Genomic DNA, 22,143 nt, shown 5'->3' with positions numbered 1-22,143 from the left:
ACATCCTGAAAGCTTTTATTCAGAAGTTTGTCTCGAATCCACTTAGCGGCGCCGCAGCAATGAGTTGATTTGAGAAAAAAAAAAAAAAAAAACAAGTCCAGGCCGGGTCATGGCGACAGCTGCTCGTTCGTCCCTTTTAATGGCCAAAACATGTTTTGGGAAGCCGCTCGCTCCAAAGTGTTGGACTCCCGTTGACAGAGTGAGTGACATTTTGTGGGGATGGCAGAAAGTCAAGCAACGGTGCTCCTACGGCAGGCAGGCAGGCCAAATTTGAATCTGGGAAAATACCCAAAACAAATATGTCCTCTTTTGACTGCGTTATAATTCACATCCATATTGGAAATGCAACTAGCGCTCCGCCGGCAGACTCTTTGTCGAAAGTAGTTTGCTGAAATGATCCAAACCTTCCCAATTTGCTCATTTCAAGGCGTCTTTGCCGGCTTTTAGTTTGACAGATGCTTCACTAACAGCTTGCGACAAATTTACCAGCTGTTGCGCAAACTCTGCAGCGCCGCTCGTGTCCCCGCTTTGCTAATTGCGAACTCAAATGGCAATGCTAACTAACATGAGTTTTGTTTCTTCAGAGCCAGCCCAACTTTTGCCAGGGAATCACTTGCTTCGCATTCTAATCGCTCGCCAATCAATGTTTCACATTCGGCTTCTTCGATGGTTCTGTAGGGAGGAAACAAAAAAGGAAGGCGTCATTGTTTTCCTTTTCAAAAGTGAAACCAATTGGTTGAGTGGATATAAAACGCTGCGTTTTTGTGTGCCGGTTGATTAACGCTCAAGCCATCCAACTTTCCAAGCAAGCACCCTGAAAAAAGCGCTCAGGGTCCCGCTAGGAGCCCCCACCCGTGAGTAGAAGCTCTGAGAATGGCAATCTGTCCCATTTCCAAGTCCCCCCGCGCCCCTTTTGGCCCCGCTGTGAGTTCTCAAGTGCTCTGAGGCGGGGTTGGTGGCCCTTCAGAAGCGAACACATCCTCACCTCAAAGGGACGCTTGTTCCACCGCTAAAAAGCATTCCGCTAGCACCTGACCTCACAAAAAATGCAACGACTCACAATGAGTTGGCGGAGAACAGATCATTAGCCTCAATCCATTACTAGTTATGTTATTGGGTTTTTTTTTTAATCAAAGCTAAAATAGTGGAATTGGGGACAGTGTCTTTGTGCTCTATTTTATTTATTTATATTTGTATTTATTGTTTTTATATTTATTTATTTTTATGTAGTTGTATTTTTATATTTATATTTAGATGTATTTATTTTAGTTTTATTTAGTTAGTTATTTAATCATTTATTACTTCATTTATTTGTATTTATTTTTACTTTCCTATTGCTATTTACATTTAGATTAATTTATTTGTGTGTATTTCTGTTTAGATTTATTTAGAAATTATTTGTTTGATTTATATTTATTTATTTATATGTATTTATTTTTATTTATTTTGAATTTAGTTCTATTTATTTATTATTTTATTTATTCCTATTTATTTGAATTTATTTTTACTTTCATATTTATATTTATATTAATTTATTTGTATGTATTTTTGTTTGTATTTATTTAGATATTATTGTTTCATATTTATATTTATTTATTTTTATTTATTTCTAGTTATTTTTATTATTTATTTTTTTGAATTTAGTTCTATTTATTTATTATTTTATTTATTCCTATTTATTTGAATTTATTTTTACTTTCATATTTATATTTATATTAATTTATTTGTATGTATTTTTGTTTGTATTTATTTAGATATTATTGTTTCATATTTATATTTATTTATTTTTATTTATTTCTAGTTATTTTTATTATTTATTTCGATTTATTCATGTGTATTTATTTTTACTTTCATATTTATATTTATATTTAGATTAATTTATTTGAATTTCATTTTTATTTATGTATTTATTTATTTAGTTATTTATTTGGGTGGTAGGCAGTGGCGAAAATGAGTCAGCGGTCCAAACAAGTGAGGAATTGAAAGACGGCGAGGACGGGAGATTGTTGCGTCTCCATGGCGATAGAAAGAGTCGGATCAGGAAGCCGGCAGGAAGTCAGTAAGCTCCACGCGCGGCGTAGAAGGTTTTAGTGTTTTTTTTTTTTTTTGGGGGGGGTTGTCATGTACCGTTGTCATAGCAACTCCGCTCATTCCGTTCAACACTGACGAGATTCTTTAGTGACATTTAGTTTTTCCACTGAGAGGCATCCCAAAAGACTAGAACATCCCACCCAGCCGCCTGTACGTGCACCCAAACGCATTTGCCATTTGTTCACATATTTGCAGCAATCAATTTGCGATGATTATTGTTACGAAAAAAAAAAGTAATATCAACGACTCACCGGTGTTTGTGGCTCTTAGCCCGAGGCTGTGATTTGTTTTTTTTGAAAGCAGCCACGCGTTACGAGGTAGCTTCACCACACACGCACACACACACACGTATAATCGCTAGCAAAAATGAGAAGCCGCAGGCGGGAATATCGGAAGAAAGCTTCGTCATCCTTTTTTACACCTGACGTTAACAACCTTTGGGATTTCAAAGTTGGAATTGCATTTTTTTATTGCGCTTTGGAGGCGACTGACGGCCATTTTTTTTACTGTGGAGTTAACATGTCAACAAAGCCGAGCTTACCCGCTTACACAGTGACATCCATCAACTAATGACATGCAATTATGTGATGTTTTGCTCATTAATGTGTCCTAAAACTCCATATTCTGTGGGTCCTGGAATTGGAGTGAAAATTACAAAAACCTTGGCACTGGAGTGGACATATTTTTGCACATTTAATAAGTTAATGGGACACCTCAAAATCAGTTTGAAGAAGCCGGCGGACAGTTTCCTGGTTGGAAGGATTTGAGCTAAATCAGCCCCCCCACCCCAGGAGTTGGCTGATCCAGATCGGTTCTATTGCTTAAGATTTACTGCTGAGACAAGCTCGACGAGCCCAAAATGATCTTCACGCAGCTTGAGCTCTTGGGAATCCACTCGGATTTTCTGCAAAAAAAAGCCCTTGCGTTGTCCTTAGTGGAAAAAAAAATGTTGATTTGCGTTTCTGCCGTTTTTCAGCTAAAATTGTTCTGTCTAAATTGCACTCTGCAACATTTTGGTTGAAAATAATACGGCCCAGTCTGTTGAACGCATGCCCGCCACTGGATGTGAATTCCCAATTCCGAGCTTTGAGGCTCTCAAACTGCAGGAGGTCATCTCCTCAAACCTCAATCACCGATAGATTGAAACAAGCTGCCGTGCCTCCATCTGTGAAGAAGAAAGCTATGCTAAATCAGCTAAACCAGCTAAACGCAGCTTTTTACTAGCCTTTTTTTGATGCGCCTGATATCATACAAGGTAAAAACATGGAATCAGACAACCCGCTTTTGATATGACTTCCAAATAGTAACCATGAAACGCGGGTCATTGCGACTCCGACGAGAAGGAATAAGAGCGAGCTAAGTGAATGAGGACGAGGGAGGGAAGACGAGAAGTAGCTGCGGGCGCTTCGCATCGCTAATTGCCTCATTAATATCCCACCGATGCGTCGCGCCTAATATATTCTTAATTTTTTTGCCGTGCACGCAGCATCCAGGCCAATTATTACCTGTCGTTTTCAGTTTTAACCTCTAATTGGATCGTCATTTAAAAGGCGGACCCGTATCGTAACGCTTCTATCATCTGCTCTATAATCTTTCCTCTACAGTTGGAACAGCGGAACCTTTGGTGCGAAATTTGAAGAAACTCCAAGAAGATGTGGACTGGTCGTACACAGGTATGTGTTCATTCAAATACATCGGCAATTCAGCTAATGAATTTGGACCACACAACTGCCACCGGGTTCAAATTGTCAAATTTTCCAACATAACACAGTTCTTTACAAAATCCTTTGCTAAAAACACTACTGAGAGAGAAGATGAACTCAAGAGGGCCAAAAAACAAAGACAATTGCCATCATTTTTCGTCTTTATTGTTTGCATTGTTCTCAACTCTCATTTATGATGAAAAATCTAATTTCAACATATAATTATTCCATTTTGATGCATTTTTAGCCTTCAGAAAACATCTCTGTCTAAATTCCGGGTGGCCTTGGAGCGGATTACGGCATTTACATGAAAAACGCGTCTTGACATACAACATTTTCGAATGAAGAAGTTTCTTTCAGGATTAATTTCGGAAGTCACTCTAGCACTGTGGTATCCTCTCGAAGGTGATCCGCTCCGACATTTGAAAAACATCCAATCGCGACAAACAAAATCAGTCTCAGATTGCCTGATCTGTCGGAATTAGCGTATCTAGCAACTTCTCCCGCGGGAGAACCTTGATCTGCCTGAGGGCCATATGTTCACATGACTGCAGCTAACTCAGCGCGGAACCCCGCTGCGCTAAGCTGGCTAGAAACAAGAGCGCCGTCCCGGTGGGGGGATGCGATTATAGCCTCTTACTGGGGGGAATCGGGTCTGAAGGGGTCAGCGGTGGGCTAATGGAGGGGATGCTAACGGGATTAGCCTCTTGCCGAGCCAGTTGATGACTGCAATAAGTCACAAACATTGGAGGAATTTAGACTTATTTATCGGTGAGTGAGCGTGCTGCGTCACACTTGAATGTGATTTAAAATATTTAAAAGACACCTTTTTTTTAGTCGCTCTCAATTATCCACGATTGAGTTGCACCTAGTCAAAAAATAATGCATCAAGAAAAACAATCCACATAATAGACGACAGCATGTCACTCCTCGGCCTTCAGTAGTGCTATGTCCGAATGTGGTGTGATATTACTACACGTCCACTAGAGAGTGCCGTTGGCCAGGAAATAACTTGTCTTGAAGAAATGTAAGCAATAGTGTCATTAAACTGTTTGGATTTTTACTAGGGATGTGTGGATTCATGATAACCTCATAAAATTGCAATTTTATTTGTTATTTTTGCTAGCCTCGGAGCTGTCCGATCTTAATGATGACCATCTATTCTTGGAAAGTCCATCTTTAAAATATATTTGCAACCAAATCCATTTCTTCTCTTTCAGCCATTGTGGGTTTAAAAAAACCCCGCTATTATATCAACACAATAATATATTTGCTTATGCAGCTAGCTATAGTCACAGTGTGCTAGCTTTGGCCAGTGTGTGCTTCTTTCATAACTTTGCTGCTGACACTTCCGGCTTGTGTGAACGCTGGCGCCAATGGCTGAAATAGAAATTAAATATATTAGTATCGCCATTGACGAGTGGACAATTGGTCGGTCAGCCTCGTTATTATACGGGGAGGTCAGTTTGGTGTTGCGTCACCGTAACCCCAAACACTCCGGCCATCCGCACCAGTGTGTCGTGTCCGCCTATCGCGTCTTCCCGAGCAGCTCTTTTTCCCGTTCGCTGAAGCGCGAGTAAGAACATTAGCATGTGAAAGAAAGCGCACTTCATTGTCAGGCAGCGGGCGCTTCTTTTTGCCAATGCGTCGGTCGAGGGTGCCGCTGATGAAAATAAAAGGAAATATGTGGCAAAGGGTGCCGCTGATTGACTTGACAAGTGTGAGAACGTAGCGACCAGTTGAAATGACACCTTTGTAGTCTTTCAGCTGAAAATGCTGCCTAACTCAGGAAAGGTCCAAATAACTATGTTGAAGTTAGATTCTTTAGCTTCTTCGCTTAAAACAGGCATTGTATAGCATAAAGGGAGCTAAGTTTAGCCAGGGTTGTTACGGAGAGTGATGTTCATATGCACTCACTCTCAAAAAATGAGAAATACAGGTACCATCCGACTTCCGAGCATGTCAGTGTTGTTTCCTTCTGTTCCAATTTTAAGGGCTTTCCTGTCTCGTATTCGTCACAGATCCCACCTTGAATATTTCATCCCAAAAAGTCCGCTGGCTAATTTGACACCTTGTCCTCCCCCCACGCCATCTTGCCCCTCGCTTGCTTCTGTGTTTTGGCACGCACGTGTTCACGGTTCTCCACCGCTCTCTTAGTCACCAAAGACTTTCTTCTGCTCCAGTTGTTCAGTATTCTGGTGAGGCTGCTCCCGGAGCCTTGTTTCAGACGCTAGTTAATGACGGCGAGGTGTGCGCATACGTGCGCCTCTTCCTCGCGTCCTCCCTCTGCTTTCTCGCCTCGTAGCTACCGATGCCGTTTTGACGGATTTCAGCTTTCATTTGTGCAAAATGAAATGGAATTTCAAAGTCACCTGTTAAACCGTGGATAATGAATCACAGAAATAATTCTCGGTCTAAAGAAGATCCGAGGGATTCGAATCAAGACTGCAAATTGAAGCTAAAGATTTGACGTTAATTAGGTTAACCCTGTACCAAATAAATAAATCAATACATCAAACTCTAACATCCGAGTTACGTCCGGGTTCCGTTTTGACAAAATGGTCGTAAGTCAAACGGTTGTAACTCGAAATCCATTCAAAATGGCCAACGAGATGTTTACACGACAGAATAGTATACGATGTCAATTTGTAGTTTTTAAGCAATGTTCTCTATTGAATACTATTACATACTGTTTACAGTTCATTTATAACCAACTTGTGATTCAAAAGTTTTAGCGTCAGGCTAAACAGATCCAAAAGCGGCGTTTCCGCCTTTTAATATTTGATAAGCATTTTGGCTGTTTTTTCGCTTAGTGCTGAGGCAAACAGAAGCAGACAGTCTCCCTAAAAGTTGAGCCCTACATTATTGAACTCGCTAATCTTGCGTGTAGCTCTGAACGGCTCCTTAGTTTAGTGGGGCAGAACCTGTTCACAGAAGGGTGAAATTAGCACTTTTGCACCGTGTGTGCGCGCACGCTCGCTCACATCACCTAAAGCAGCCTAATTAGCCAAAGCGTAGCAAGGCAAGGAGATAGCGGCTACCTACATTAAGGATGTGCACTTCATTGACTGTCATCAAGCAATGGAAGTGTGAAAGTCTTAAACGCGCTACGCTGCGCGGCTTAGCCAAAAGGAACACATCACTATAAAACCACTGTTGTTGGTCGCTGATGTTTTTATGTTGAAAAACATCCCAAATCCCACTTGAAATGTCCTGTCGAAGTCAAAATAAAGCTGAAGGGATTAGCCATTTCTTTGTCTTTGCAACGTCCGCTTAGCTAGCACAAAAAACAATTTGCAAGCTCCATTGACAGGCTCACGAATAGCATCCGAGCCGAGGTAATTTCCGTTTGGATGTGTTTTCCCATTTCCCAGGGACAATACGCCACGCTGTCAAATTTTCCTGCTCGTAACTTCCCTTTTATGCTCCGCAGAGCTTTTTTTTTTTACCGTCACTTGACAACAGCGCAGTGAGCAGAGTTGATGAACGCAGCACCAAGGTGGTGGAAATGGTTCCGGTCTTGACCACTTAAACCGCATTGGGAGGGCTCTCGGTCGTTCCCTCAAATGTTTTTTTTTTTTTTGCGTGGTCTTTCGGCCTCATCACAAAGCAATCCGTCGCGGACGCTTCTTTCAAAAGTGGGTGTCAGGATTATCGAATGGAAATTGCTTTTTCATTTGCTTTAATTTCCCTACCTGATAGGGAAGAAAATCTCACTTTCTTGCTAACCAAGATTAGCATACTTCAATCTTTCTTCATTACAGCCATTTTGTCCGCTGACTTGTGCATAATAAACACACTTGAGTGAAGCGGTAATTCGTGAAGCAAAATAGGTTTTCAAGAATTTAGGCTAACTGGTTAGCGCGTAGGTCTCACAGCGCAGACATATCAGATTGTAATTCAGCTCCGGCCTTCCTGCATGGGTTTTCTCCGGGTATTCCGTCAAGGCAGATGTACGATGAATGCATTTACCAATGTAAACACTCTAAACGTGCACCATTCGTCATGAATAAATAAGTCCGTTGTGTCTCATGAGTTGTTCATTCTGATCACACGCATGTATGCATGCATGTAACGTCTAAATGATTCAATACATTTGGGAGAGGGGGGACTTTTGGCGTATCCACACTTGTAGAATATCCATACATGTGGTCTAGCGCCAAGCAAAAGACGGCCATCACGAATCATCCAAATCTATGCGCAGGTACCCTGAACCAGCGTTACTGGGGGAAGAAGTACCCGTCCTGTTCCGGCGCCAGGCAGTCCCCCGTGGACATCGACGAGACCTTCACGCAGGTCCGACTTCAGTACCAGAACCTGCGACTGGAAGGCTGGGACCGAACCATGGCCGAGTCCACCACCATCCGCAACAACGGCAAAACAGGTCCGATCACGTCACTTGGTTATTATTCAACCAGGTTTTTATTTTAGTCCAATGATACCTACCTTAGTGTCTATCAACGTGGATGGCGACTTCTACGTCAGCGGAGGTGGTCTGAGCTCCAGGTTCCGCGTCAATACCGTCACCTTCCACTGGGGGCGCTGCAACGCCACTTCCGCTGGGTCGGAGCATAGCCTCAATGGGATGAAATACCCTCTTGAGGTACTCCGAAAACAAACTCTCCGCCCGGGATGTTGACCTCACGCTAGCTTTGGGCTCATTTGGCGGATTGATTTCAGATGCAAATTTACGCCTACGATCCCGCCGCTTTCCGGAATCTGGAGGAGGCCATCAGGGAGGGAGGCAGGATTGCGGCGTTAGCGGTGCTCTTTGAGGTCAGTCAACACGGTGACGTCCGCCTTGGCATTTTCCTTTCCAAATGAAATAAATACGTGAATGTCCCCAGGTTAGCTTGTATGACAATGAAAACCTCACTCCTGTCATCGACGCTGTCAACACTGTCACTCGATTCGGTGAGTCACCACGTTGAAAACGTCGCTAAATCTTATTTTGTAAGGGTTGTCCCTGTTCTTCCCGTTTCCTGTTGATGAGCAGGTAAAAGTGGATCAATGGAAGCCTTGGCCTTGCAGTCCTTGCTGCCAAACAACACGGCCAAATATTACATTTACAACGGCTCGCTAACTTCTCCTCCTTGCTCGGAGACGGTGGAGTGGCTCGTCTTTCAACACACCGTTGCCATCTCGGAAACGCAGGCGAGTAGCCGCAAATGCAGGTACAAGCGTCGTGCTAAAAATCCTGACAAGGTTACGCTCAGATGCGTCCGTGTGCAAAAGAACAAAATAAGCTCTCATCTGCTATTCAAACCGATAAATTGAGAAAAATGTGGCGATTTATATAATGTTTGTTTGTTTGTACTACACACCATATACCGTATTTTTGGCACAATAAGGTGAATGGCCTACAGGTAACATCCGAGTTACGACCGGCGCAATTTACGACCACCCATACTTACGACCACGACCGCCAGACACTTTTTTTAATTCTACACCTGGCATCCCAACGCGCGAGAAACCGGCAATGCACACTACAATTTTGGCCAGCCAGTATGTCACTCTGCTACAGCAATCTACTGCGTGACTACACTCAGTACAGTAGTTATACAGGATAGACTGCAACATCTCCTGTAGTACTGTCCACTGCTTTTTTCCGAGCGGGTGTGTCGGGCGACCTCTTCTGGTGATTTTTCAACAGCGCACATGCATGGGAAGCTGTGCGTATTTGGGTCAGTCGAATGCGTGTGCGCCGACACTAAAAGGTAAGTATAAAACTTACGACCGTTTTGTCGGAATGGAACCCGGTCGTAAGTCGGATGTTACCTGTATCTTAAAACAGTTTACATATATGGGGCACACTCCATTATCAGGCGCATTGGAAGTGACGACAGTTGCGCTATGCATCCACTAGATGGTGCTATTGTAAATGGAATACAATATAATACAATACCATTGCATTTATCTCAGCCTGCCCTTCACAACCGAGCTAGCTAGAACAATGGGAACTGGTCACAAACATGAAACGTATCCATGCAAGTGGAGTTATGAGACAAGAAATAATAGACAATGGATTCAACAAAAAGGGTGCGAAATATCCTTTGAAATGTTGACAATTGGTTACTGGTTATAATCACCACGAGATGGCATCTGAATACGAACACGAAGCAACTCAATGGGGAATATAAAGTGAGTTAGAGTCACCTCGGCGGCTCTACGGCAAACTCTTGGCTTTTGAGAAGATGAAATGCTATAGGTGTGCCTTATAGTGCAGAAAATAGGCTGCAGGCGCCATGTGTTTTTCATGTGCATTTGCATGACGCTAATGATAGTGACATGGTATGGCACGGCCGCATAGGCGCCATCTAAAAATAGAGCGGAGCTCTCTATTGGCCTGGCACTAACTAACAAACAGCTCTTGCGCATCATGTTGACTTTGGCAAAAACAAGAGAGACATATTTTGTTTTTGTGGCCTTCAATTGCAGCTGGAGGTGTTCTGCGAGGTGATGACGGTGGAGCAGACGGGCTACGCCATGCTGACCGATTACCTGCAAAATAACTTCCGGGAACAGCAACAGTTCATGGGCCAGGTGTTTGCCTCGTACACGGGAGTGGAGGACGTCCCCGTGCCCAGTAAGTCACGGCCGACCCGCAAACGCATTCACGCTTTTGGGATGTGAAAGCAACCCCCCCAAATAAAAAATCAAAATCAAACAGACAAAAAATGAAGAGCTAGCGACCAAGCTAGCTAGATAGACGGAGAGAAATGGAGAGATGAAAAAATGGATAAATAAATAAATACATACATAAATACACATATAAATAGATACATAAATACATAAATAAACAGAGAAATAAAAAAGAGATAAACAGATGAATCAAAAAATAAATGAACAGATTAGTAAATAAATTAACAAATGCATGAATACATACATTAATGAACATATAAATAAATACATTAATAAACGGAAAAACTAATACATTAATGAACGGATAAATACATTAACAAATGGATAAATAAGTACATAAACAGGTGAATATATACATAAATAAATGAATAAATAAAAATAAATAAACAGACAATATTACAATAATTAACTAAACTGATAAATAAATGAACAGAAAAATGAATGAATAAATAAATAAACAGATACATATTAAATTGTTAAATAAATAACCAGATAAATAAATGGATAAACCAGCATGGATAACTAAATGGTAAATAGATGCATTGTAAATAGATACATGGCAAATAATTAAATAAATAAAAGGGCACTGGCTTCTTTCCGCTTGGAACACTTTTCCAAACCAACTGTTCCTCAGAAATCAATCGAATGAATATGCTTGATGATTCCAAGGTGAAAAACAAGTTTTTCTGACATTTTTATTTTGCAACCCCGTCACCGTTGACTTCTTCTTTGTCTCCAGCCTGCAGTTCAGCGCCGGAAAATGTCCAAGCTGACGCCCAGAACGAAAGCACCATCGTGGTGTCGTGGGAGCGGCCCCGCGTGGTTTATGACACCACCATCGACTGGTACGCCGTCACCTACGAGAGGCTGCAAGGCCAAAACCAAAGAAAAGAGGAGTACAGGACCGACGGGGATCAGGATGTGGTACGTACGACATGCCTGCCGACGTCCAGACTTGAAGATTATATTGGATGACATTTTCCAGGGAGCCATCATCCCCAGCCTGCTCGCTAACAGCAGCTACGTGGTTCAAGTGGTGGCGATTTGCACCGACGGCCTCAGAGGAAGATGGAGCGATCAAATTATCGTGGACATGCCCTTAGAGGATCCCGGTAAGTTCCATTTCTTCTTCCCAGGAGGCATTTATTTCTTCACATGGTTTCTTTCTAGAGAGCGATAGCGTCCCTGATGTCTCCAAAGACTTTAAAAGCAACAGAGAGGTAAGAAATCAGACGGTGAAATGCACTGAAATTGCCATAAGTGAACCGCGAAGTAGCGGAGGATCACTGTATGCAGGTAACATCCAAGTTACGACCAGCGCAGTTTACCACCACCCGTACTTACGACCACGACCGCCACACCCTTTTTTATTTATTTATTTTACGCCTGGCACCGCAACGCGCAACACGCACTACAACTTTGGCCAGCCAGCATGTCACACACTCGCACAGCAATCTACTGCGTGACGACACTCAATGCGGTAGTTATACAGTGCAGATACACGGCTTTTTTCCTTCGGCGTCCGCCTCAGCCCGAGCGTGTGTGTCGGGCGACCTCTTCTGGCCGTTAGCAGGACGAGTGATTTTTCAACAGCTATATTCTTTCTAAATATAAAATATAAATTGATAATATTAAATATAAAATGATAAAAATGTCCAGTTATGCAGTCATAAAAATCGATAATACGAAATATTAAATGATAGAAATGACACTAAAAGTTCTAAAATGTATACATGAACTGGAAACAGTTTGGTATGTCATAGTATTCAATCGAAAACGTTGCTTACAGATTGACATCGTATACTATCCTGTCATGTAAACGTCACGTCGGCCATTTTGAATTGATTTCGACTTACGACCGTTTTGTTGGAAAGGAACCCGGTCGTAACTCGGATGTTACCCGTATACTATATTTGTAGCTTTTATTGTTTGTGAAATGAAATCCATCTGTCTTTCTTAGACGTCCCCGAACATCAGATGGCAGAAACCGGAGAATCCCAAGCCTCTGGATTTGACTCCAGTGGATCACGGTCCAGTGGAAGAGATCCCAGCAGAGCAAACCAAAGTTTACCAAAACCAACCCACGCACCACCCTCGGTTGCAAACCACCCAGTCCGCCGCGCAGCCTCCTCCCCCCGGGTCGGACGTCCCGAAAAAACGTCTCACGCCAAACGTGAAAAAGGAACCCGACGACGTGAGCAAAAACCAAATCGATGACGGCCCGAGAAGTCGAACCCAACGGGTTCTCACCCGCGGCGGCTCGGATGGCAACGGAGCAATGTGGGTGACGGCGATAACCCAGCAGCCGGGTTTCCTATTTCCCGTTTCCGCCCCCGGCACGCTGCCTGGCGTCCGCCGCCAAATCACAGAAGAGGCGTCTCTGCCGCATCAGGTCGTGACGCTGAAACTTCACCAAAGCGCTCACCGGAACCGTCGACTCACGGTTCGAAATATCTCTGCCTTGCAGACGCGAGATCTCAGCCCAACAGATCCAAATGAAACGGAAAGCGGGCTCCGTTCTCCCGAATCGGATCTCTTCTCTCCGTCTGCGGAGGACGTCCAGGTCACCGATGTTTTCTACGAAGACGCCGTCAACAGCTCTTCAACTTCACTGGGATCGACTGCGGTAATGCCAGGTCTGTCTGTCACGATTTGAAAGGTGGTGTTGGTGGTGAACCCCAAAAAAAGCAGGCAGCCAGGAGGGAGGAGCAGGGCAGGGCAGGGCAGGGCGCATTTGACAAATGGTATTCAATCAAGTCAGCAGGCACAAAATGTCAAACACATCAGAACACAAAGGTCCAAAGTAGCAAACAAAAGCATGAGTAAAACATAAGATGAAACAAACCTGATAGGGTGAAAGAAACAATAACCCGGCCCTACAGCGCCACCCATTGACCCAAACGTGCCCAGGTTAGCTTAAAGGGTTTCCGTTTGAGCAAATATCAACTACTCTGAATCTTCCATTGGCATGTGACACCTCTAGGCGTCACGGTGGACAGCGATTCACCCGTGAACAAACCACCCGAAGCCAGTACCTCGTTTTGGATCTCGGAGAGGACGGCGACCGACAGCGACACCCTCGCCGATAGCGTCTACAAGTCCTTCACTTCTTCTTCTCTCCTCAGAGTGCTCATGCATACCACCCAACCCATGTTTAACGGTAAGATCCCGGGAGCAGTTCTCTTAAAATGTACCCTCATGTGGCTTTTCACTGGGTAATTCAAAAGCATCACATGGATTTTGCAGAAATTTCACATTTATTCGGGAAGTGAAAAGTATGATGTGGAGCGCCATTCCCGAATTGGTTCCGGTTTTGTTTTTTTCTTGCGGGGGGGTGCCGATAAAACACTGGTCACACCTCTGGCAATGTTTCTTCACTTCCACGAGGGGCCAGCATTTGCCTTTTGTCAATGTTAGCGCTTTGTTACAGCTTCATCTATTGTTAAAGCGCCATACAAATCAATATGTACATACCTGTATTGTATTTTGTACAGCCGCCCCCATTTCCAGCTCAGATAACTCCAGACCCGTATCACTTAGGAATTAACTATTCTATAATATATAATAATATTTTATAATAACTATAATTAACTATTTTTTTTTCTGTTGAATGAACAAAGTCTACGGTTTCTAACACTGCATTGAATGAGGATGTAGTCTTATAATAATAATAATAATATTTTTTTATATCAATGTTTATGTATGTAGGATAGCACGCAACAATTAATAAGAATAATTAAATTAAGGCATGCAATGTTGCACAAAGGGTACACTTGAACACAATTAAGATGCCATAAAAATAAAATAAAAATGACCTCAATACAAATCGGACTTACTATTTAGATGTAAAAAATAATGTGATTAAATGTTGACATTTTGAATTGCATCGGAAATGGCATTATTCATCATTTAAAATGACGTTTGCGGAAACCTTGTCATGCTTTTAAAACTGCGCAATTGCTTTCGCTAGTGGCCTTCAATGTACAATATGCACTTGATTGCTTTTGTTTGTTCTCTAGTAGATGTTTTTATCTTCTGATCACATGATTTTCTTCTTTTTTTTTTTTTCCACGTCAGAGGGAAGTAACAGCAGTCACGAATCTCACGTGGGGTTGGTCGGCAGCGTGGAAAGAGAGAAAAGGACGGTGGTTCCTCTAGCCGTGGTCTCCACTCTCACCATCTTGTGTCTGCTGGTGCTGGTGGGCATCCTGGTCTATTGGAGGTACGTGCTGCAAGCGCACCGAGCGACATCACCTTTGCTCATCTCGCTATTTGTATTCTCGTGTCCCAGGAACTGTTTCCAGACGGCTAACTTCTACCCCGACGACAGCACGTCGCCGAAAGTCATCTCGGCCCCGTCCACTCCTCTGCTGCTCGCCGCAGGTGACTTTCACGCCGATTCTTCATAGCGTTGTTAAAATGGGAATTCCTCTCAAACACCCCCTCTCGTACCCCCGTTTGCGGGCAAGATGGTCACGAGCCTTTGACGGTGAAGCAGTTTGTGAAGAACGTCGTGGAGCTGCACAACACTAACAGCTTCTCCAAGGAGTTTGAGGTGAGTGGCTGCATTTATTTAGTGTTTCATTTATGTATTATTTTTAATGCATCTGATTCACATATTGCGTGTATTCATTTATTTATTTACTATTCTTATTTTATTGCAGTTATTTATTTATTTATTATTTTTTTAAATATGCTTATTTATGTATTTACTACTATTATTCATATATTTATTTGCTTATTCGTTTGTCCATTTATTATTATTTTAATCTATGTATGTATATATTTATTTACTATTATTATTATTATTTTGATTAATCAATGCATGTATTTATTAATATTAATATTATTATTTAAATCTATTTTTTTATTTATCTATTTATTTACTTATTTATTTAAATACATGTATTTATTTATTTACTAATGTTATTTTTTTCTAATATTTATATATGTATTTATTTTATTCTATTTAATTAATTTAATACATTTATTTATTTATTTACTACTGTTATTATTTATGTATTTATTTATGTATCTATGTATTTCTTTATTTATGTATGTATAGACTTTGCACTGTCTGACAGCATGTTATCCATCGCAGCTTATTTATTTATTCATTTATGTATTTATTTCTAATCACACACACTCCCATATGTACTAACATCATGCTCTTCCGGAAAAAATCCGCTTGCTTTTAGCTAGGTGTTATGAGATCCCGAAAGCAGTTATGTCACAAAGGAAAAAAAGCACGACATGAAGCCCCCGCCCCCCCCCCCCCCCCCCCCGTCATCACAAGTCAAGTCTAATAAAAATGGCCTCCTTGAATGGGTGTCAAAACAGGCGCATCTGCATGACATCAACCCCCCCCCCTTCCCCCTTTATCACCACCTCTCTGTCTCCTAGCATGAACGTCCAGTGTAACGCACACAGACAGGAAATGGCATCCAAAAAAAATCCCTGTTGTCACCGTCGTTGTCTTTTGGAAAAAAAAGCTTTGTCGCGGCACTCAGCCTCTCTGTGTGTATATGAACCCCGTCTACCTGGACCTGCACTGACTCCCTGTTTGCCTGTGTGTCACCCCCCCCCCCCCCCCAAACCCCAAACCCCAAACCCCGACTCTCCTTTCACCACCGCCATCGTTGTGCTATCTGCATCCTCACATCCACCCTCCATTAGATTGTCAAAGAATCCTATGAGGTAAGATGCTCACATCAATCCACAGCAAGATGACACACACGCACAAACATTGCGCGTATGTTTTATGTTGTCTTGCAGGAGGTGCAAGCGTGCACAGTGGACATGGGCATCACCGCCGACACTTCCAGTCAACCCGAGAACAAATCCAAGAACCGATACATCAACATCCTGGCCTGTACGTCAGACAGAGCTTTGCTTTCACCCTTCCACTCAAAGCAAAATATGATATCATGTCATAATTTGATGACGATGATGATTTTTGTTGCTGTATCCCAGATGACCACAGCAGAGTGAAGCTTAGCAACGGTTTGGACAGGGACGGCAAATGCGAGGACTACATCAATGCGAACTTTGTTGACGTGAGTGATACAGGGATACCTCAGCTTACGAACGCTTTAGCTCACAAACGTTTCGCTTTACGAACATTAAATTCGCCAGAATATAATCCTGCCATACCAACTAGTTCTCGGCGGATGAACACCTAAACCACACGGCCGAACAGCGCCACGGTGGCTGGCGGACTAGTTTTCCACACCCGCTTTCTTTGAGTGCGCACCGCTCAGTTCAGACGTGGTTCGTTATCGAGTGGAGTACTTTTGCTTTTTTGGGACCGAAAAAGACAGGCTAGCGTTAAGGACACAAAAGAAAATGACGGTCAAGCAGAAGAAGGAGATCTTCAAAAAACACCAATGATGTGCGTTTGTGATATCGTCAAGAGGCAACTTCATCAACGACCATCGCAAAGGTCAATAAAACTACTTTATTATATAGTTCTGTTTTATGGGGACCTGGGAACGGATTATTCTCATTTTAATGCTTTCCTATGGGAAATTAATGTTTGGCAGACCAACGTTTTGCCTTCCACACACTTCCTGGGAAGCAATGAAGTTTGTGAGCCGAGGTATCACCGTATCCATTTTTTCCGCAGGGTTATGAGCGTACCAGGGCCTACATTGCCGCCCAAGGCCCTCTCCGAGCAGGCAGGGAAGACTTCTGGAGAATGATCTGGCAGCAGAACGTCGGCGTCATCGTCATGATCACCAACCTGAAGGAGAAAGGCCGGGTGAGAGCGCTCGTCGCTTCATCCTGGCATTTGCGATAGCGTCACTTGTGAATGAGCCGCCATTTTGGTGTTTGATACCGTGTGACGTCACAGAGCAAGTGTGACCAGTACTGGCCGGAAGACGGTCAGGAGGAATATGGGCCATACCGGGTGACTTTAAAGAGCAGCAAGACCCTCGCTTACTACACCCTGCGGACATTCGTCGTCAGGGAAACCAGCAATAAGGTGAACTGGTGTTTGTATTGGTTGTTTTTTTTTTCCGAACCCGAACGCACAAAGACCACCAACGTCTCTTTCCCTCGCAGGCGTCGTCGTCGTCGTCTCAGAGGAAAGCTGAACACAGCGTCCAGCAATACCACTACACCCAGTGGCCGGACATGGGCGTCCCAGAATACACTCTGCCCGTCCTCGCCTTCGTTCGAACGTCTTCTCGGGCGAGAACGCAGGAGATGGGACCCGTCTTGGTCCACTGCAGGTAGCCACGTTTCATTTCATCGATGACATGGAGTACAAAGGGCACGTTTGAGGATTGTTTTGTGGCTACAGTGCGGGTGTGGGGAGGACGGGGACGTACATTGTCATCGACAGCATGCTCCAACAGATGGACGATCAAGGGACAGTCAATGTCCTGGGCTTTCTCAAGCATGTGCGCACCCAGAGGAACTTCCTGGTTCAAACTGAGGTAAAGAAACACGCCGGGCGTCGGGCGCTGCGCTGACAAACGCAACGCGTTAGTTAGCCTGACAAAAGAAGTCGTATCCGCCGCGTCCATTTAAAACAACCACAACACTTTTCTAAATGATCTTTAAAAAAAAACCAAAACAATTAAATAACTAACAAAATAAATAGATACATTGATAAATAAATAAAATAAATCACCCAATAAGTAAATAAATAAATCGCTACTGACAAAAAATGTCCAACTTTTGGCTTTAGGAACAGTACGTCTTCATACACGACGTCTTAGTGGAGGCCATTTTGAGCCGCCGCACGTCTGTCACTTGCGACCACCTCCACTCGTACGTGTCGGGCCTGCTGACGCCCGCCGCGTCAGGCCGGACGCGCATGGACAAGCAGTTCAAGGTACACACGGCGTCGTACAACCGCTCGCCGTGTGGGTTGCGAGTTTGACTCTGGATGGATGTTTCAGTTGATCAGTCAGCGGCAGGCCAAACACGCCGACTACAGCACGGCTCTGCGAGACGGCAACGGCGTGAGGAACAGAGCCAGAGCGCTCATGCCCGGTGAGCCTCCAGCTGCCGTCCACCGCTCACCCCCAAGGTAGCCTGAAGTCCACTTTGATGCTAGTCTGTCCTGTTTTTGCAGTGGAGAGATCGAGAGTTTGCCTCAGCGCCACGGAAGCAAACCCCTCGGGCTACGTCAACGCCTCCTACGTGCTGGTAAAACCGCAACAAAAACAACTACTTTAACTTACTGACAATGTGCACAAACGTGTCCTCTCGAGTGCCAGGGTTTTTGTCATCAAATTCCAAGACACGCACAATATTGTAAGTCATTTTATTTAAAGATTAATTGATTGATTTAGTGAAATAGCACTTTTCACTGGTAAAACCGCCAAGTGCTCAAACAAAATTTAAAATAATAAAAACAATCCACAAAAAAGCATGAAAAGTACTCAAAATAACTCGCGCGGATAAAACCTACATAACTTTCAACGTACGGGAAATGTCAACTACATCACGTTTGTTAGCCTCGTATGCTAAGCTACCAGGCTACAGACGGAGCTCACTGTCGGGGAAGGACGACATCAACATTCAATTTAGCCTGAGAAACCTTCTTTCATCAGAAGAAAAAAAGAGTTAATTCCTAAGTTATGTGGGTCTGGAGTTATCTGAGCAGCTGTACAAAATACAATATATATTGATGGATTTAGCGCTTTAACAACTGCTGAAGCTATAGCAAAGCGCTAATGTGGACAAAAGCTAAATGCTGCCCCCTCGTGGAAGGGAAAATCATCGCCAGAGGTCTGACCAGCACTTTATCGGCAAGAAAAACCAAAACCCGACCAATTCAGGAATGGCACTCCACGTCACACTTTTCAATTCCAGAATAAATTCTAGAATGGCAGCGGATGAGTTAACTTTCAAAAATTGTGAAATAATAATAACAATAATAATAATCCATTTCATTTCTAAGCGCCTTTCAAAACTCTCAAGGTCACTTTTCAGTCACAGGATCAGTTTTTCAATAGAAAGTTTGCGAGCCAGCTTGCCAATAAATAGCTAATAGCTAGATAGCTAGCCAGGCAGGCAGATAGCTATATAGCTAATAGATATTTAGCTACATAGTCAGCCAGGGAGCTAGATAGCAAATAGCTAGCCAGCTAGCTATATAGCCAGCCATGCAGCTAGATAGCAAATAGATAGAAAGCTAGCTAGCAATACATAGCTAATAGCTATCCAGCTAGCTAGATAGCTAGCCAGCCACATATTCAGACGTATTTATTTTTGAAGATGTGTCATCCCGCTTGTGTTATTAATTATTCCATTTATTTTTCTCCAAGGGATTTCGGCACAGTAAAGAATTCATTGTGAGTCAGACGCCGCTCGGCAGCACGGCGGAGGATTTCTGGCGGCTGATCTGGGAGCACAACGCGCACGTCGCGGTCCATCTGCCCGACCCGCATTGTCAGGTTCCTCAATGATTGACAGCCCTCGTGTCGACGCCCTCCAAAATGGCCGCCTGTGCGCGTGCTAGCGTGTTGCTTCTTTTCTAGACCGACGAGCGCGACCTGCACGTGTATCGACCCTCCGAAGAGCAAATGATGAACTTTGAGGGCTTCACCGTGTCCCATTCGGGGGACAGACACGTGGGTTTGTCCAATGACGACAAAGTGCTTGTGCAGGACGTCACGTTAGAATCCACGCAGGTATTTGCCGCTTTTGGGAAACATCCGTGCTAAAAGTAAGTATGTAGCACGGATGATTGAAAAAGCCCTCCCTGTCTTTGTTTTTAGAACAATTACACTCTGGAAGTGCGCGTGTACAGCGCCTCCTGCTGGCCCAACCCCGACGCGCCCATTCGCAATTGTTTCCAACTCATCGACGCGGTCGGCGAACACAGCAGGCGCACGCCCGGCCCGACTGTCGTGCACGACCCGTCAGTCGGCCATTTTTGCTCTTGTCCGTAGCCTGCAGAGTATTTGGACTCCAAATTTCATCTGACATTTTTTTTTTTTTTTTTTTTTTTGTCTGTAGGTTGGGAGGCGTGACATCGGGTCTGTTCTGCGCCCTCACCACTTTGTCCAATCAGCTGCAGGAGGAGGGGCAAGTCGACGTCTACCAGGTGGCGCGGATGACCAACCTCATGAGGCCGGGCGTCTTTAACGATATCGTAAGTAGGACAGCTTTGCCCTTCAATCATCCACCATCATCATCATCATAATAATTATTATTATTAACTGTCACTTTACAGTCACTGGATAAGTTTTTCTGTGGGTGAGCAGCGGCAGCCACACGCGCCAGCGTTCACTCAACCCGGAATAACTCAAATGAATAAAAAGCTATCTAGCTAGCTATTAAATAGCTTATAGATAGCTAGCTAGCCAACAGATAGCTAAAATATAGCCAGCTAACCAGCCAGCTAGCTATCTAGATAGCAAATAGATAGCCAGATAGCTAATGTAAGCTGAAACTGCAGAAACCAAATATTTCAAGTTTTTTTTCGGGTCAGAAAAACGTATTTGCTGCTAGTGTTAAAAAAAAGAAAAGAACCCTAAAACCCCCACATCGCCCCCCTTAGGAGCAGTACCAGTACCTGTACCGGGCCGTGCTGAGTCTGGTAAGCAGCCAGGAAGACCAGCGAGCCCTCCAGAGTCCAGAAACCAACGGATCGGTCCTGCTGGGGAAGACCAACATTGCCGAAAGTCTCGAGTCGCTCATGTAGCCGCCTCGCCGCTGTGTCACCCCGGAGTACAAGTCCGAGTGCCGAAAGGTCAGTGTTGGAAAGTCCTACGCAAAAAAAGGATCCCGAGAGCCGTGAGTACTTTTGCACACGCTACAAACCTTTTAATTCTACCCATGTCACATGACTCGGCCGGTTGACGTGCAAATCGCCATGGTGATGTGATCACTCACCATGCTGAGAACTGAACAAGAAATTAATCAAAAAATGTTTTTTGAGAAGTGGCGTTTGTCCCAGACAAATGGCGCCATGGCCTTTTCTAGTCATTCAAAAAAAAAAAAAAAAAGCCTTGAACATTTTGGCTCCGGATTTTGTCAATGTCATCAATCGGACACAATCGACCCACTTTTTTTCATCGGTGACTATCCAGGTAACATCCGACTTACGACCACCCATACTTACGACCACCCGTACTTACGACGACGACCTCCAGACCCTATTTTAAAAATGTTAATTCTACGCCTGGCATCGCAACGCGCTAGCAGGCCGGCAACGCGCACGACAATTTTGGCCAGCCAGCATGTCACACACTTGCACAGCAATCGACCGCGGAGTTTGCAAGTCATTTAGCCTCAGAGTCTCTATTCAACATTTTGAATGGATTTCGACTTACGACCATTTTGACTTACGACTGTTTGGTCGCAACGGAACTCGGTTGTAAGTCGGATGTTACCTGTACATGTATTACTATTTTTTTTTCCCGGTCCGTGTGTGATTATCCGTTAAATCGCAAAAGGCCAAATTTCTGTATGTTTGTACTGTATGTATATTTTTTATGACATTTTCTAGTTATTTACACAAGCTGTATAACCGTGTGGATTTGATTGAATCATGACACGTATGGATCATAGATTTAACTCATTAACATTTTTCATTTCTGGGTAATTGTAACACATTTATCTGCCGCCGCTAATGTGCGCAGGATGTAAATAGCAACAGATTGATTGAATAAAGACTTGAATATGATTTTTGGCAAAATCAGAGTCTTTTATTATACACAAATGATTGACTTCCCAATTCCCA

At 43.5% G+C, this 22,143-nt stretch overlaps 1 protein-coding gene across 2 annotated transcripts in view; it reads left to right on the top strand.

Annotated features, from left to right (window-relative positions):
- The window catches only part of ptprz1b (protein tyrosine phosphatase receptor type Z1b), a 29,057-nt gene extending 6,971 nt beyond the window's left edge, over positions 1–22,086 (top strand). The window contains exons 4-34 of one of the 2 annotated variants that reach the window (XM_088989050.1): positions 3,696–3,764; positions 7,999–8,178; positions 8,246–8,397; positions 8,475–8,570; positions 8,642–8,708; positions 8,791–8,948; positions 10,233–10,380; positions 11,176–11,360; positions 11,422–11,548; positions 11,607–11,656; positions 12,397–12,828; positions 12,904–13,072; positions 13,420–13,596; positions 14,514–14,658; positions 14,728–14,819; positions 14,906–14,991; positions 16,113–16,133; positions 16,212–16,308; positions 16,410–16,492; positions 17,062–17,196; positions 17,290–17,421; positions 17,502–17,671; positions 17,743–17,878; positions 18,133–18,279; positions 18,347–18,440; positions 18,523–18,596; positions 19,721–19,849; positions 19,934–20,086; positions 20,174–20,316; positions 20,415–20,550; positions 20,959–22,086. In XM_088989050.1, coding sequence (XP_088845176.1) covers positions 3,696–3,764; positions 7,999–8,178; positions 8,246–8,397; positions 8,475–8,570; positions 8,642–8,708; positions 8,791–8,948; positions 10,233–10,380; positions 11,176–11,360; positions 11,422–11,548; positions 11,607–11,656; positions 12,397–12,828; positions 12,904–13,072; positions 13,420–13,596; positions 14,514–14,658; positions 14,728–14,819; positions 14,906–14,991; positions 16,113–16,133; positions 16,212–16,308; positions 16,410–16,492; positions 17,062–17,196; positions 17,290–17,421; positions 17,502–17,671; positions 17,743–17,878; positions 18,133–18,279; positions 18,347–18,440; positions 18,523–18,596; positions 19,721–19,849; positions 19,934–20,086; positions 20,174–20,316; positions 20,415–20,550; positions 20,959–21,102 — 4,127 coding nt within the window. In that variant the 3' untranslated portion in view covers positions 21,103–22,086. The remainder of the gene's footprint in view (positions 1–3,695; positions 3,765–7,998; positions 8,179–8,245; positions 8,398–8,474; positions 8,571–8,641; positions 8,709–8,790; positions 8,949–10,232; positions 10,381–11,175; positions 11,361–11,421; positions 11,549–11,606; positions 11,657–12,396; positions 12,829–12,903; positions 13,073–13,419; positions 13,597–14,513; positions 14,659–14,727; positions 14,820–14,905; positions 14,992–16,112; positions 16,134–16,211; positions 16,309–16,409; positions 16,493–17,061; positions 17,197–17,289; positions 17,422–17,501; positions 17,672–17,742; positions 17,879–18,132; positions 18,280–18,346; positions 18,441–18,522; positions 18,597–19,720; positions 19,850–19,933; positions 20,087–20,173; positions 20,317–20,414; positions 20,551–20,958) is intronic. The other variant, XM_088989051.1, reaches the window with a different exon arrangement.
- Positions 22,087–22,143: the final 57 nt, after the last annotated feature.

The sequence above is a fragment of the Hippocampus bargibanti genome, linkage group LG22 (assembly GCF_051943395.1).
Source record: "Hippocampus bargibanti isolate YZ-2025 linkage group LG22, ASM5194339v1, whole genome shotgun sequence".
NCBI classification, from domain to species: Eukaryota; Metazoa; Chordata; class Actinopteri; order Syngnathiformes; family Syngnathidae; genus Hippocampus; species Hippocampus bargibanti.
This window is presented reverse-complemented; position numbering and strand designations above follow the sequence as displayed.